This window comes from Lasioglossum baleicum, unplaced genomic scaffold (assembly GCF_051020765.1).
Source record: "Lasioglossum baleicum unplaced genomic scaffold, iyLasBale1 scaffold0021, whole genome shotgun sequence".
Classification (NCBI taxonomy): domain Eukaryota; kingdom Metazoa; phylum Arthropoda; class Insecta; order Hymenoptera; family Halictidae; genus Lasioglossum; species Lasioglossum baleicum.
The window spans coordinates 2,187,513-2,200,008 of record NW_027469081.1 but is presented as its reverse complement, the minus strand read 5'-3'; the positions used below and the strand labels follow the sequence as shown (position 1 = coordinate 2,200,008).

The window sequence follows — 12,496 nt, the reverse complement described above, 5'->3', positions numbered from 1 at the left end:
GTGTAAAACGGAAACATCAAATTGAACCTGGCAGCAGGAGGATTGTCAGTTGTTGGAACGAACTTGATTCGCTCTTCAAGACTATCATCGATAAAACACGCCCACCGTACCGTACCGACACGCCCATTATGCTCATTTCCACGCCTACTTTGCAGTCTGCTTACCTACGACGTGGCCACACCTACACCTCTTTCACAAATCTCAATATATGTACTCACTATTTTCCTGTGCAATCACAATAGCTGTGCGTCCACTCCTATTACGTCAGACCTATAACATCGTCATCAGAGTACGTTAGACTTCTTGTTTCATCATATGAAACAACCACGCCCACCAAGAAATCAGCCACATCTATCCGTTTAATCGCGTCTAACGAATGTTCCCGAATAGAGAAGCAAGGCCTTGATCGATCGAATTCATTCCAATTGAGTTTCACGGACTCCGCGAAGCCCAGAAAAACGTTTCTGATTCGTCGGCGTCGGTTTCAGGAGCTGAAAGAGAGCGAGGACGAGAAGGAGGCGCTGAATATCGGCAACTTTGACGACAAGCACGGCACGTCGCCGCCCCAGTCCGCCGACGAAGAGAGCGACATCGAAAGTTTGCACAGCTTCCATTACAGTCCGAAAGCGGTGGATCTACCATCGGCAGTTCGACTGGCCAAGAGGCTATACTCATTGGACGGTTTCAAAAAGTCTGACGTCTCTAGACACCTTAGCAAAAAGTATGCGAACATACGCCTCTGGTGGTTTTCCGTAAGGACCACATACTCGGCCTGAGGTTCCCATAACCAACCCCTCTAACTTTCGATCCTGCTTTCTGGGTTCCAGCAACGACTTTAGTAGAGCGGTAGCCGAAGAATACTTGAGATACTTCAACTTCGAACGGGACTCGCTGGACGTGGCTCTCAGAAAGTTCCTTGCCCAGTTCTCTTTGACGGGAGAGACCCAGGAAAGAGAAAGAGTTCTTGTACATTTCTCGAAGAGGTTTCTCGATTGTAACCCTGGCGCCTTCAACTCTCAGGGTAAGTCTTCGAGTTGACCGATTCGAGTTCGACAACGATATCTGTGGTGTTCATTGTTATTCCAATGTTTCAGACGCTGTTCATACGTTAACCTGCGCCATAATGCTGCTCAACACGGACCTCCACGGTCAAAATATCGGCAGGAAGATGTCGTGTAACGAATTTATAGAGAACCTCTCGGAACTGAACGATGGCGATAATTTCCCTAGAGAGGTGCTGAAGCAGCTTTACAACGCCATCAAATCTATTCCCTTAGAATGGGCCTTGTAAGTTGACTGTGAGAACCGTTGGTCTTCCAAGTCTCTGTATGTATGAGTTTGATCAGTAATATCTTGTCGTTCAATCAGGGACGAAGAAGGGGATGAAGCTGCGAATCAGGCGATTCAACAGGGCGATGGTCCAGCGATGCCTGGGACCGGGAATCCGTTCCTCGACGTGCCAAATGTTACGGGTGCTACGGAGTTTAAGAAGGGTTACGTTATGCGGAAATGCTGCTTCGATTCCAACGGAAAGAAAAGTAATAACTTCTAATCTGATTACTAGAGACTGCGGATGTTTATGCAATTTCCAATTTTCTTAGACAATTTCGTAGAGAGTGGAATATAGCTTTTGTAGATCCGAAATAAATACAAATTCTACTGAATTCTATCGATTTTAATATTGTAGCATTTTTTCACAATTTTCGCAAGCCTTAAAATGCGTAAAGATCCGCAGTCTATTCATCAGATAGTAGCAGACAGCGGATCTTTTTGCAATATAAAAATGTTCTACTTGAATTACGAGAAACTGGAGTGTAAGAGAAATTTATTTTCTTTCTTAATATGTGTGTTTGTTAGGTTGAAAATTAATGTAACAGTATCTTTCAATTCTTCTAATGTTTTTACTGTTTTAAATTACACCTACTCATTCTTGTCGTAAACGCATCAAATCCGCTGTCTAGATATCAGTTAATAGTTTACCTCTAGACCTGGTTATAGTTCAATTCGCTATATTGTAATGTTGCGAACTGTTTCAGCTCCGTTTGGGAAACGAGGTTGGAAAATGTATTATTGTACATTGAGAGAACTTGTATTATATTTGCACAAAGACGAGCATGGATTCCGTAATGATAGTTTGCACAACGCGATACGTATCCATCACGCGTTGGCCACAAAGGCGTCGGACTACACAAAAAAGCAACATGTCTTCAGGTTACAGACTGCCGATCAAGCAGAATATCTCTTCCAAACAAGGTGAGCACTCGAAGTCGTTGTAACAGCAGGATCACGACAATCTAGAATCTAGAATGAGCAAAATGTTTAAAGCCTGACAGAAACAAGAATCGTTTCAAACGAGGATATTATCTACGACTGACCTGGGCGACGGTGGCCCGAAAAACAAATGTTGCTACTACTCTGAGACTGTCTTACCGAGCAAGAGAAGGAAAGAAACAGCAACATGTGTTTTTCGGGCCACCGTCGCCCAGGTCTGGGCTACGAGAATATATAATTGACTTGTTGCGAACCTATGGTAACAGTGACGTTGTTTCCAGCGATTCCAAAGAACTGCAGTCGTGGATCGACACCATCAATTTCGTGTGCGCCAGTTTCTCCTGCCAGCCGTTAGCAGGAGCCGTGGGTTCTCAGCGAAAATTTCAACGACCCCTTCTACCCTGCAGTCACACGAAACTATCTCCTGTGAGTAATGTCACGTGCTACGGAACATTAAGAAACCGTGTTTTTTCACCTCGTCCACGCAACGAATATAATCTGTCTCCGTTGTTTCTTTATTTACAAGCCTTCCTCTACTATCCCTGAAGCCAACTTCGTTCTCTAAGTTCTCATATCTTCAAAACGGAATACAGCCATTGACAAAACGAGATTATCCCTTTTGGACACGAGATTATAGAAGCATCAGTACCGAATCAGTAGTATAATGCGTGTAACTGCCACCATCTGTTTCGCGCGTTCGCTCTCCCAAGTGTTTCACAACTGACAAGTTTCTTGGATTTTTGCTCGTGTTGTCAGAGGGAACAGTTACGGGACCACGAGGAAAGGGTTAATAAATTAGAGGCCGAGCTAGAGGAGCACAGACGGCATCCACCTGAAAGAGGGGCGAAAGCGCTCACTGTACAAAACTATAAGGAGAAGGATTCCTACTTGCATCACGAGGTAATTATCATCGCCCACCAACGATCCCAATACGGCGGATCTTTATGCAAAATAAATATTTTCTAGCTAATTTTCACCAAACTGGAGTGAAATAGAAATTTATTTTTATTTTAATTCTATTTTTTATTTTTACTATTTCAAGTTACACATACTCGTATTTCTCGTAAATCCATAAAATCCGCTGTTCTAGTCACGATCGTGTGAAAATTCTCTGTGCTTGCTTTAACTCGCAAACACAACTTAGCCATTTTTCATGGCGTTAAACCATTAAACCGGACACAACCCCGGACGCAATTCAGAATTCAAAACAGTCTGGGCCAAGCCCGGACGTCCGACAACTCTGTCGGTGAGACGATAGTAACTGCACGCTTGAATAGTTCCTTCAGAACTTTCTGAATAGGTATCCAAGTTACAGACATTGTTGTTCTGCTCTCCCTAGTTTGTCTATTTTCAAAAATCGATTCTTTGCACTCTCTCAAAGTGTAACAACTTAAAAACATTCAAGAAACGTTCTCTAAACAGTACTTTACCTCGCGATATAATACGAATAGTTATTACTAGACTGTGGATCTTTATTCGAAATAAAAATATCGATCGTGTTAAGCAGGAATAAATGAAAAATTGATTTCATCCCTTAAGCTGTGAGCAGGGGGACCTTGTTAGCGTTTTACGACTTCAGCGTCGACTAATCATTGTGCTTTCTGAATTGCAGTTGAAGAGGTATAAGACGTACGCGTACTTGCTACGGTCTAGGCTGGCATTTACAGAGGTGGAGCCGTCGCTGGTAGAGAGCAGTATCGGCGAAGTAGACGAAGGGAGCGGAGCTCTGCTGAATTCAGACGTGGCGTTAATTCCACCGCCTGTTCCCGATCGACCCGCCATAAATAGGTACAGTTACAGGGCTGCCATTTACAACCGTAATCTGCTAAACGATCAGGACTACGGCGGGGACATTGGTTGACGTGTGATGGGTGTCTTTTCAGCATGTGTGGTCTAGTCTGACCTGCATACGCAGGCAGAAGCAACAGCTGAAATTTGGAAGACATATTAACGAAAACCTAACGATGTATTCGACGCATCACTTGTTAAGTACTGTACCGTACCGTGTACTCACCCATTCTCTTTTAATATATTTAATCATGATTTATCAGCGGCCATTAAAAAGAAAAAACCGGTAGTGGTGTAGCATTCGTATACCGCGCTATTAGCACAGCAGCGTTTTTTTGTTTGAAGTACAGTATTGTCTCCATGGAAACTGTCTTCTGGTGTGTTGGATTTTATTTTGCCATTTTGTATTCGATTCGACTCTCATCGTCGCCCAAGTATCATTGTCTGTTTCTCTTTCGTTTTTCTAATGAGAATTTTATTGTATAAAGCACTGTGAAACAGGAAGAAAGCTGCTGTCCTAAGCGCATACTCGAGACACCGGTTAAACTAACTGGTGGTGTTGGGTCAAGGGTTCATGCCTAACTCAGTATAGTGTAAATGATTCACTAATTATATCCAAGTAGATTGTTAAAGATTTACCAAAGACTTGACAAGGCCCGACTCAGATTCGTGCCTTGACCGAAGATAAGACCAGTTAAGTATAGAACAATTCTAACACCCGGATGAGTTCATGTTCGACGGTCGCGCAGTGTATTATTCTGCGAGAGGAACGGATATCGCAATGACTATTGTTCAATTAATCTCAATATAAGACTACCTGTACAAAACAAAACGGAGACACGGAAAAAAAGTCTACAAGCACTGTTTTTTCATGATCGAGAACCGAACTCTTTCTTAAATGTAACATTGAAATTTCATCCGGTTTCTTTCGCGTAAAATAGTTGTATAGGAAATCACGATTGTGTCGGTGACGAAAAAAAGTTGTAAAATCCATTAGACCATATAATATGATATAATATAATATTATAAACAGAGAGAAAATCATGCGGTACTTTGTTACTATACCAAACTGTGTCTGTCTTCACGCGAAATATCTTATTCAGGCATACCTCCATGCTTCTGGTTTCTGCTTTCGATTCGCTGCTCTAACTTTTTCTAACATACTCATTGTCGGACTAGCTCATGTTGGGATTGGTGGTTGTAACCGTAACATCTGCTTCTCTTTGCTATTTTAAGAATTTTGATGGACTGTTATTTGCCGTTTCCGTAACCGCAGCTTCCCGACATGATTTGTCAATGTCATCCGTGAACTTAGACCGCGCATTGTCGGCAAAATGCATTCCCAATGAACGGTTTTAGGGTGTAAATAGGCAGTCAGCGCCGGTGTCGACGGTGACACGACCGCAAGTGACACAAAAGTGATAGTTCTCCAAATTTCTACGACCTACGACCAGGGCTTGAAATACAGTGCTCTAATCTGTGTTTTTATTACTTTTCTAATTCAATTTTTAAATGGAATTTTTGTCGAATTTTTTCTCGAATCCGGGTAAATTATGAACTTCTGCGTAAAGAAGTATTACATATATAAAGCACTACTTAAAATGAATAAAATTACCGAGAGATATTCTCAAATTAATGATCTTCTATTAGGGAATGTAACAGTTTCAAACAGATATTTTCGAGCCCGTTTCAAGCCCTGCCTACGACTTCGAACAAAATTATTCTTTATTGTTAAATATGTTCGTGTAACGTTTGTCGAGATCACTGAACTGAGGTCGTTGAGAAGCTTGTTTGTAATATGTATACCTATGGTGGAGTTATCTGAAAGTACGTCTGGTCGAATCGCGTTGCATTATTGATACGTACCGAATGCACGAGCATTTGCAAACAAGTCTTGTTGAAAGGGTTCAGCGTGCTCCGATGTTTCGGTTTTGATTGTTAGTTCACAACGAAGGTAATTGCGCTAGGGAATTAGAGTCCAGCTACGTTGCTGATGTTCAGAATGGGTAAAAAAGTATTTACGTGTATGTTTAACACATTTAGGATGGCGGAGAAATTTGCTTGTTCAACGTTAGCGTTGTTAGTATATTCATATCCTTTTGTTTCGTACAATTTTTGTATCAAGTAGTGCGATCGTGAAATTGTAGGTTGCACTGTCTATTTTTATTCATTTTCACGAAACGACTGAATGCGAATCACATACTTTGCTTCTTTGTTAAGTGGGCAATTTGGTCGAAACTCGATTCAAAATGAAAGAACTTTCGATAGAAATGAGGTAGAGCGATAAAATTTTTTTAAAATTAAAGCTGAAACATTGCAGAACATGGGAAAAATAGGGAGATTATGATAAGAACGTTTCTTAACGTTGAGAAAATTCGTTAAAGTTGCACAATTTCGAGAAAATTGTGGTTTTTCCAATACCACGCACGGAAAAAATTTTTTTTGACCTCAGGATATTGCAAAATCGATTTCTTGAAATTCTACATGTTTAACGAATTTTCTCAAGGTTAAAAAACGTTCGTACCATAATCTCCCTATTTTTCCCATATTCTGCAAAGTTTCAGCTTTAATTTTAAAAAATTTCGTCGCTCTACCTCATTTCTATCGAAAGTTCTTTGATTTTGAATCGAGTTTCGACCAAATTGCCCACTGTGGGCTGCGCCGGCCTCTTTAATTATAACAGTGTAACCTACCATGTTGGCTGTCAATTTTAATTTATTACGTTTATCTGTTCTACCGATAGATCATGTTGTTTATATTTTTATAAATTACACCAGCCTCGACCATCAACAGAATGGAGAATATTATCCATCCTAAATATGTTATAATGCTATTACGACACGGTATAACTGTGTATCAGCCATTTTACAACTGTAAATGTACTATATATTTTTATATTTGGTGTATTTGTCGCGAATAATTCTATTTGATCTGCGTCCTCGATTTTTATAATATATGTTGCGACCCGACGAAAACAACAAAGAAGATTTGTTGAACTACGGGAACCATTTTTTGGTCGTATACGTTTCTCTGTGATCGCGGGTGTCGTCTTGTGTTCTGTAAATTGGTTGATACGTGAACGAGGGACAAAAAAAAACAAAAACAAAAAAGAACCGTCACTCTTTCGATTAGTTTAGTTAACGAAAAAAAGTAAATGGCAAAGTAAAAGATCGAATCTTTCGTTTTCACGTAAAGAAAGAGAGAAATTAATATCGCAGATAGACTCACGTAGGCCTCACCTTATTCTAATCACTGTTCTGACATTACGTTTAGGTGCATAACAGTAGCAACTTATCGAAATTATTCTAGCCTTTCTGAAACGACTATACAGTACCGTATATATATATACATGTATGTATATACCGTGTACATATATACAAATATATGTATATGTATACGAACAATTATATTCTTGCATAAAAGTATTACGTAATAAGTCAAATGCTTTATCGAATGTTGTGAAACTGTGAAGAAAAAAGGTTTAGTATTTTTACCGATATGAAAAAGTTTCTCGTATTGTTCATTACCGATTCAACGATACTTTGTTCTCTTATACTTGTTCGATAAACAGAAATGTGTACCGATCGTAGTTAGAGAGTCCGATTACATAAAACGTTTCCTAGAACCGCTGTGTACATGTTTGTTCTTTTATAAATTACGTTTACCTTCCATTGTTTTGTGCAAAAGCATTTGTAAATATTACATAATTGTTTTATGCCAAAATATTCTGAATCTAGTAAGGAAAAATAAAGCGACGCTGTATTCTTGGGAGTCCAGTATTAGGACCTGTTCATTTCATTTCGTTATTCGGTTTAAGAATTAATCAAAAGTTGCATTTTTCGCTGGTTATTACATCGAACGAAATGTTCGTCTAGCGATTTTCGTATGACTTCTGTATTATAAATTTTGCAAACATCCTCTTAGAGCAAATATTTAAGAAATTTGTTGACTAGTCGAGTATTAGCGTTTCTAGATATGGTTCCTGTAAATTATATTGCTGCTCACTATTCATTTAGACATAGGCTAGCAGATATATATAATATATATTTCATTACTTTTGTATTTTAATTGTAGATAGCTGCTTCGAATTCTTGTTTACCAATCTTTTTTATTAATATCATCCTTTTGTATCGTTCTCGAGAAGTCGTTCATTACATCTAATCATAGTGTATACTAGACCCCTTGTACATAAACTGTATTATATGTGGATAATATAACAATTATTATAAACTATATAATGCTAATGGCAATAAAAATAAACAGGCTCCAGATTTACATAGATCCAAAAACATTTCACGTATGCGAGTTCCCAGTGTTTCAGATACCAGTAGGTACTTACGTAAGATATTACTGCATCTCCATTTATTTTTTCAGTCATTGAAATTGCATGCTGTGCACTGTTATGTGGTATGTAATTTAGTACCTATTTAGTATAGCATGCACTCGTAAGTTCGCACGTTTATATTTGGTGACAGGTATTTTTCTAACAGTTAACAGCACAATGATATTTTCTATTCATAACTGGACAGACTCGACTGCGGATCTTTATGCATTTTTACGGTTTATGAAAATTTTCAAGAAATGCTGGAGTAGCAAATTCAACAGAATTTAGTACGATTCTGATTTATTTTATTCCGCAAAAATTGCAAATTGCATAAACATCCGCAGTCTACTCGTAACATAGTCGGGAACACGTTATTATTTAACGCAATGCATGAACTTCGAACATTGTTCTTAATTCATTTCAATACACTACGCTGATTTTGATTACCAAGTTTTCAGCTGCGGACGAAATTATACGAACAAGCATGATTACTACACTGTCACACGTTAATCACTATTACTCGTATACAGAACCTTATCGAATCAAACTGTCTTGTATACTCGAAGAATCTATTTACACGTACGAGACATATATATGTATATACAGGGTGTCCCAAAATTCGTGAAAATCCCGAAAGGGGGTGGTTCCTGAGGCCATTCTAAGAGACATTTTCCTTTGCACCAATGTCAACTGCGGCTTTGTTTAGGAGTTATTAACGAAAAACACGGACCAATCAGAGCGCGCCCTGGCCCGGCGCGCCAAGCCGCGCCGGCAAGCGAGTGTCGCGGTACGCCGTGACATCGCATCGTGACGGCGCGGCGGCCCAGGGCGCGCTCTGATTGGTCCGTGTTTTTCGTTAATAACTCCTAAACAAAGCCGCAGTTGACATTGGTGCAAAGGAAAATGTCTCTTAGAATGGTCTCAGGAACCACCCCCTTTCGGGATTTTCACGAATTTTGGGACACCCTGTATACAACTATCTGTGGTAAATGTTTTAAGGGATGATTGAACAAGATAGAACAGAACAAGAATCGACTGTAATATTAATAGGATTTCAGCTTTACTTGAACAGTACTTTTACATTGATTTCAAATTTCAGATCACTGAGAATCAGTGATTTTTCATTATTAACAATTTCTAAAAGCTGAAACCGTAATCTGGGTATTTCCAATTTTTGTCCTATTCGATCTCGTAAAATCACCTTTTAAAATATTTACAACTAGACAGCGGATCTTTATGCAAAATCGAAATTTTCCACCTGAATTGCAACAAACCAGAGCAACATAGAAATTAATTTTCTCTCATTTTTCCCATAAACACATCAAGTCTGCTGTCTATTTTTAACATAGACAAGTATCTTGTGTATTCTGTTCTTTCGATAAGACTCACAGGCACAAACTATGACACGCTGTTCAAAAGTTTAGGATAACCGGTATCTATTAACAATAAAAAATGAAACGTGATATCTTGAATTTATTTATTAAAAAGTTCAGGGCCCACCATGTTGAAAAAGTAATCCCAAACTTTGGAACACAATCTTTTCGAAAAGCAACACTAATTTTATTTTCTATTGATGAAACTGTCTAAACGCGTTATGTGCCTCTAAAAGATTATAACGAGAAAACCAATTCAGTCACCAATATGATTAACTCCGAATCGAACAGATTGCCATCACTTTTTCTAAGTAAAACTGGAGTTACTGATGTTGGATGCTGATACAGCGATTCGATTACTTCGAAGCATCAAAATATTCCCTTTTCTATTATAAAAGATTTTATCGAAGACATTTATAATGATTGTATTACTTTATTCCATGCAACAGGATTGAGCCAGTGTCATCGTGAACGAAGTAAGCAAGTGATCGTCAAAACCATTTCAACATGCCCCGAGATTATAGTATAGTTTCGTAATGAGAATTCGTCAGAGATTTTCAGTTATAGGATATTTTTGTTCCGATGTATTGTATCGGTGAGCATCTATTTCCATCGGTTCAACGACAGGGCCACGACAAATGTATCGTCAAGTAAATCGTGTTACCTCTTCAGACTGGAAGGAATTTTCATTCGAATATCAAGACATTTCTTTGCGCGCATCAAATTGAACCTGTTCTCTCAAACAGCAGTTGAGCTTTATACAATTTATAAAATACAGACGAGTTTTATAATATTCAAACAATATTTACTGGCACCTCAGAGAGCACCGTTCGAGTGCGAAGGGTCAACAGATGCAAATTGATTTGATTGTGAGAAACTCGTTTGGAGCGGAATCAGACATAGAATATCACAATGTTTTATTTTCATTTAGTATGTTCGTGGCTGAAGCTCTTTTCGACATTTTGAGAAATCCTCCTCGCTTCGACAAAATTACCAGAGGATCTATATTAGCGAAACACAATTTTTCAAAGTCTGACGTAGTTGAAAAATTTAGTTACAAGCTGGCATTAGTTGTCCGAGATAAAAGCCTACCTACTGAACGAATGAAAATTTTCTAGTTGATCTTTTTGCGATAGAACAGCTCTGAAAGTGTTTCAAGATACCTAATGATAAGCTACTCGGAGAAAATCTCTATATCCATCGAAGTAACTTAACGTTACGTTAAGAAATTTACTGTAAATATATAATGATTTCGCACGAGCATGTGCTATGCCTACGAACAATTCAATGGACGTGTGAGATCAAGATGTGAGAAAAACTGAACTGCATTAACTGTAATATTTAATAAACTGAAAGATGTCTAAACACGTTAGAGGGGAGACACTGTCATCCCCCTAGAATATAATTGTGTTTAGAAGAAATATACACTATACAAACAACATCAGTGTATATATGTTTAGCCACAGTACTGAATCAAGTATAAATTCATCAAGCTGTTTTTTTATAGTGAACATTTACAAGAAAAATCGTTCTCTTTTTGTAAGTGTTGTACCTTGTCCTCGTACTTATTTTATTACGCTTAAGGTGATCATTTCTTAACTGTACATATGTTTATTTGTAACGCGTTAGATCATCTTTACACAATGATATCGTGCATAAATGCCAAAGAATCGCATTTAAAATACATGTTTTATTACACAATGTATTTTGTACTCGCATTTACGTTCATGTATTCGCCGATTACGTTGCTCGCTTTTCGTATTTTTGTTTTTTTTTCAAGTATTGCTCTCTTTCTCACGTGCGTTTACTGTTCATATAATATAACAAGTACGCGAAGCTTTTCTTAATATATTTTCCATCCATATGTTTTTTCTTTTTTCTTTCCTTCTCCTAGTTTCAATTGCACAATTGATTTTCACAAACAATCGATTGTACTTGGTCTGTATAAATTCAAACGATTCGCGAAGCGCCCCTATAGCGAAATACTCACTGTACATATTTGTTTCAACTTCTTGTATTCCTCTTATGCTTAAATGAATGACTGTGTACTGTCTGTACATGCGATATATTCCTTTGTAAATATCATTTTACGATTACGAGAATAAAATTGTGAACATAAACCGCTCCCTGCTTTTTGTTTCGATTCCCTATGTGTGAAATTTTAGTTACAGTACTAATATTTACGTCTATTTACAATTTTCGTAGAAAATTTGCGTATATATTGAAGAAGTTTTCCTTTGAAAACTTTTTCTCTGATAAGATTAATCGAAAAATGAGTCTCTTTTAAAACATTTGGTAGGTAAATGTAGTGCAACTTTTGCTGAACAGAATTTCTTACGAGGTTCAAGAAACGTTGTATTTACAAATAAATCTGTCTGTAGTCCACATAAATACACGTGTATTACAACATTCTTGGAGCTTGCTTATCTGTAAATAATTTCTAACCGTAACAATTTTCAGTAAATTCTGCCAGAGAAATTAATTAGTTATTATTCATTCCCTGACACATTATATTTACATTTATTGATGAAAAATCAAGAGTATTCGATATACATTGCAGCAGCAAATGATTCGTGCCGCTTTCCCCATAAACAGCAATGTAAATTCTGGCACGAATTATTTGCTTTACACGTTATTATTGAGAGGTGGCCGTGGATGGTTAAATATTCAATGAAATTGTTATTCAAGGGCTAAAAAAATTGTTGGGAGTATACTGGAGAATCCTCTGTGTCTGTAATAT

At 38.0% G+C, this 12,496-nt stretch overlaps 1 protein-coding gene across 3 annotated transcripts in view; it reads left to right on the top strand.

Annotated features, from left to right (window-relative positions):
* Efa6 (Exchange factor for Arf 6) overlaps positions 1–7,176 on the top strand; it is a 65,186-nt gene extending 58,010 nt beyond the window's left edge. For 2 of the 3 annotated variants that reach the window (XM_076445200.1, XM_076445199.1), the window contains exons 6-13: positions 489–721; positions 828–1,021; positions 1,095–1,287; positions 1,369–1,538; positions 2,037–2,253; positions 2,553–2,697; positions 3,028–3,171; positions 3,884–7,176. In XM_076445200.1, coding sequence (XP_076301315.1) covers positions 489–721; positions 828–1,021; positions 1,095–1,287; positions 1,369–1,538; positions 2,037–2,253; positions 2,553–2,697; positions 3,028–3,171; positions 3,884–4,132 — 1,545 coding nt within the window. In that variant the 3' untranslated portion in view covers positions 4,133–7,176. The other variant, XM_076445201.1, reaches the window with a different exon arrangement.
* The last annotated feature ends 5,320 nt before the right edge of the window (positions 7,177–12,496 follow it).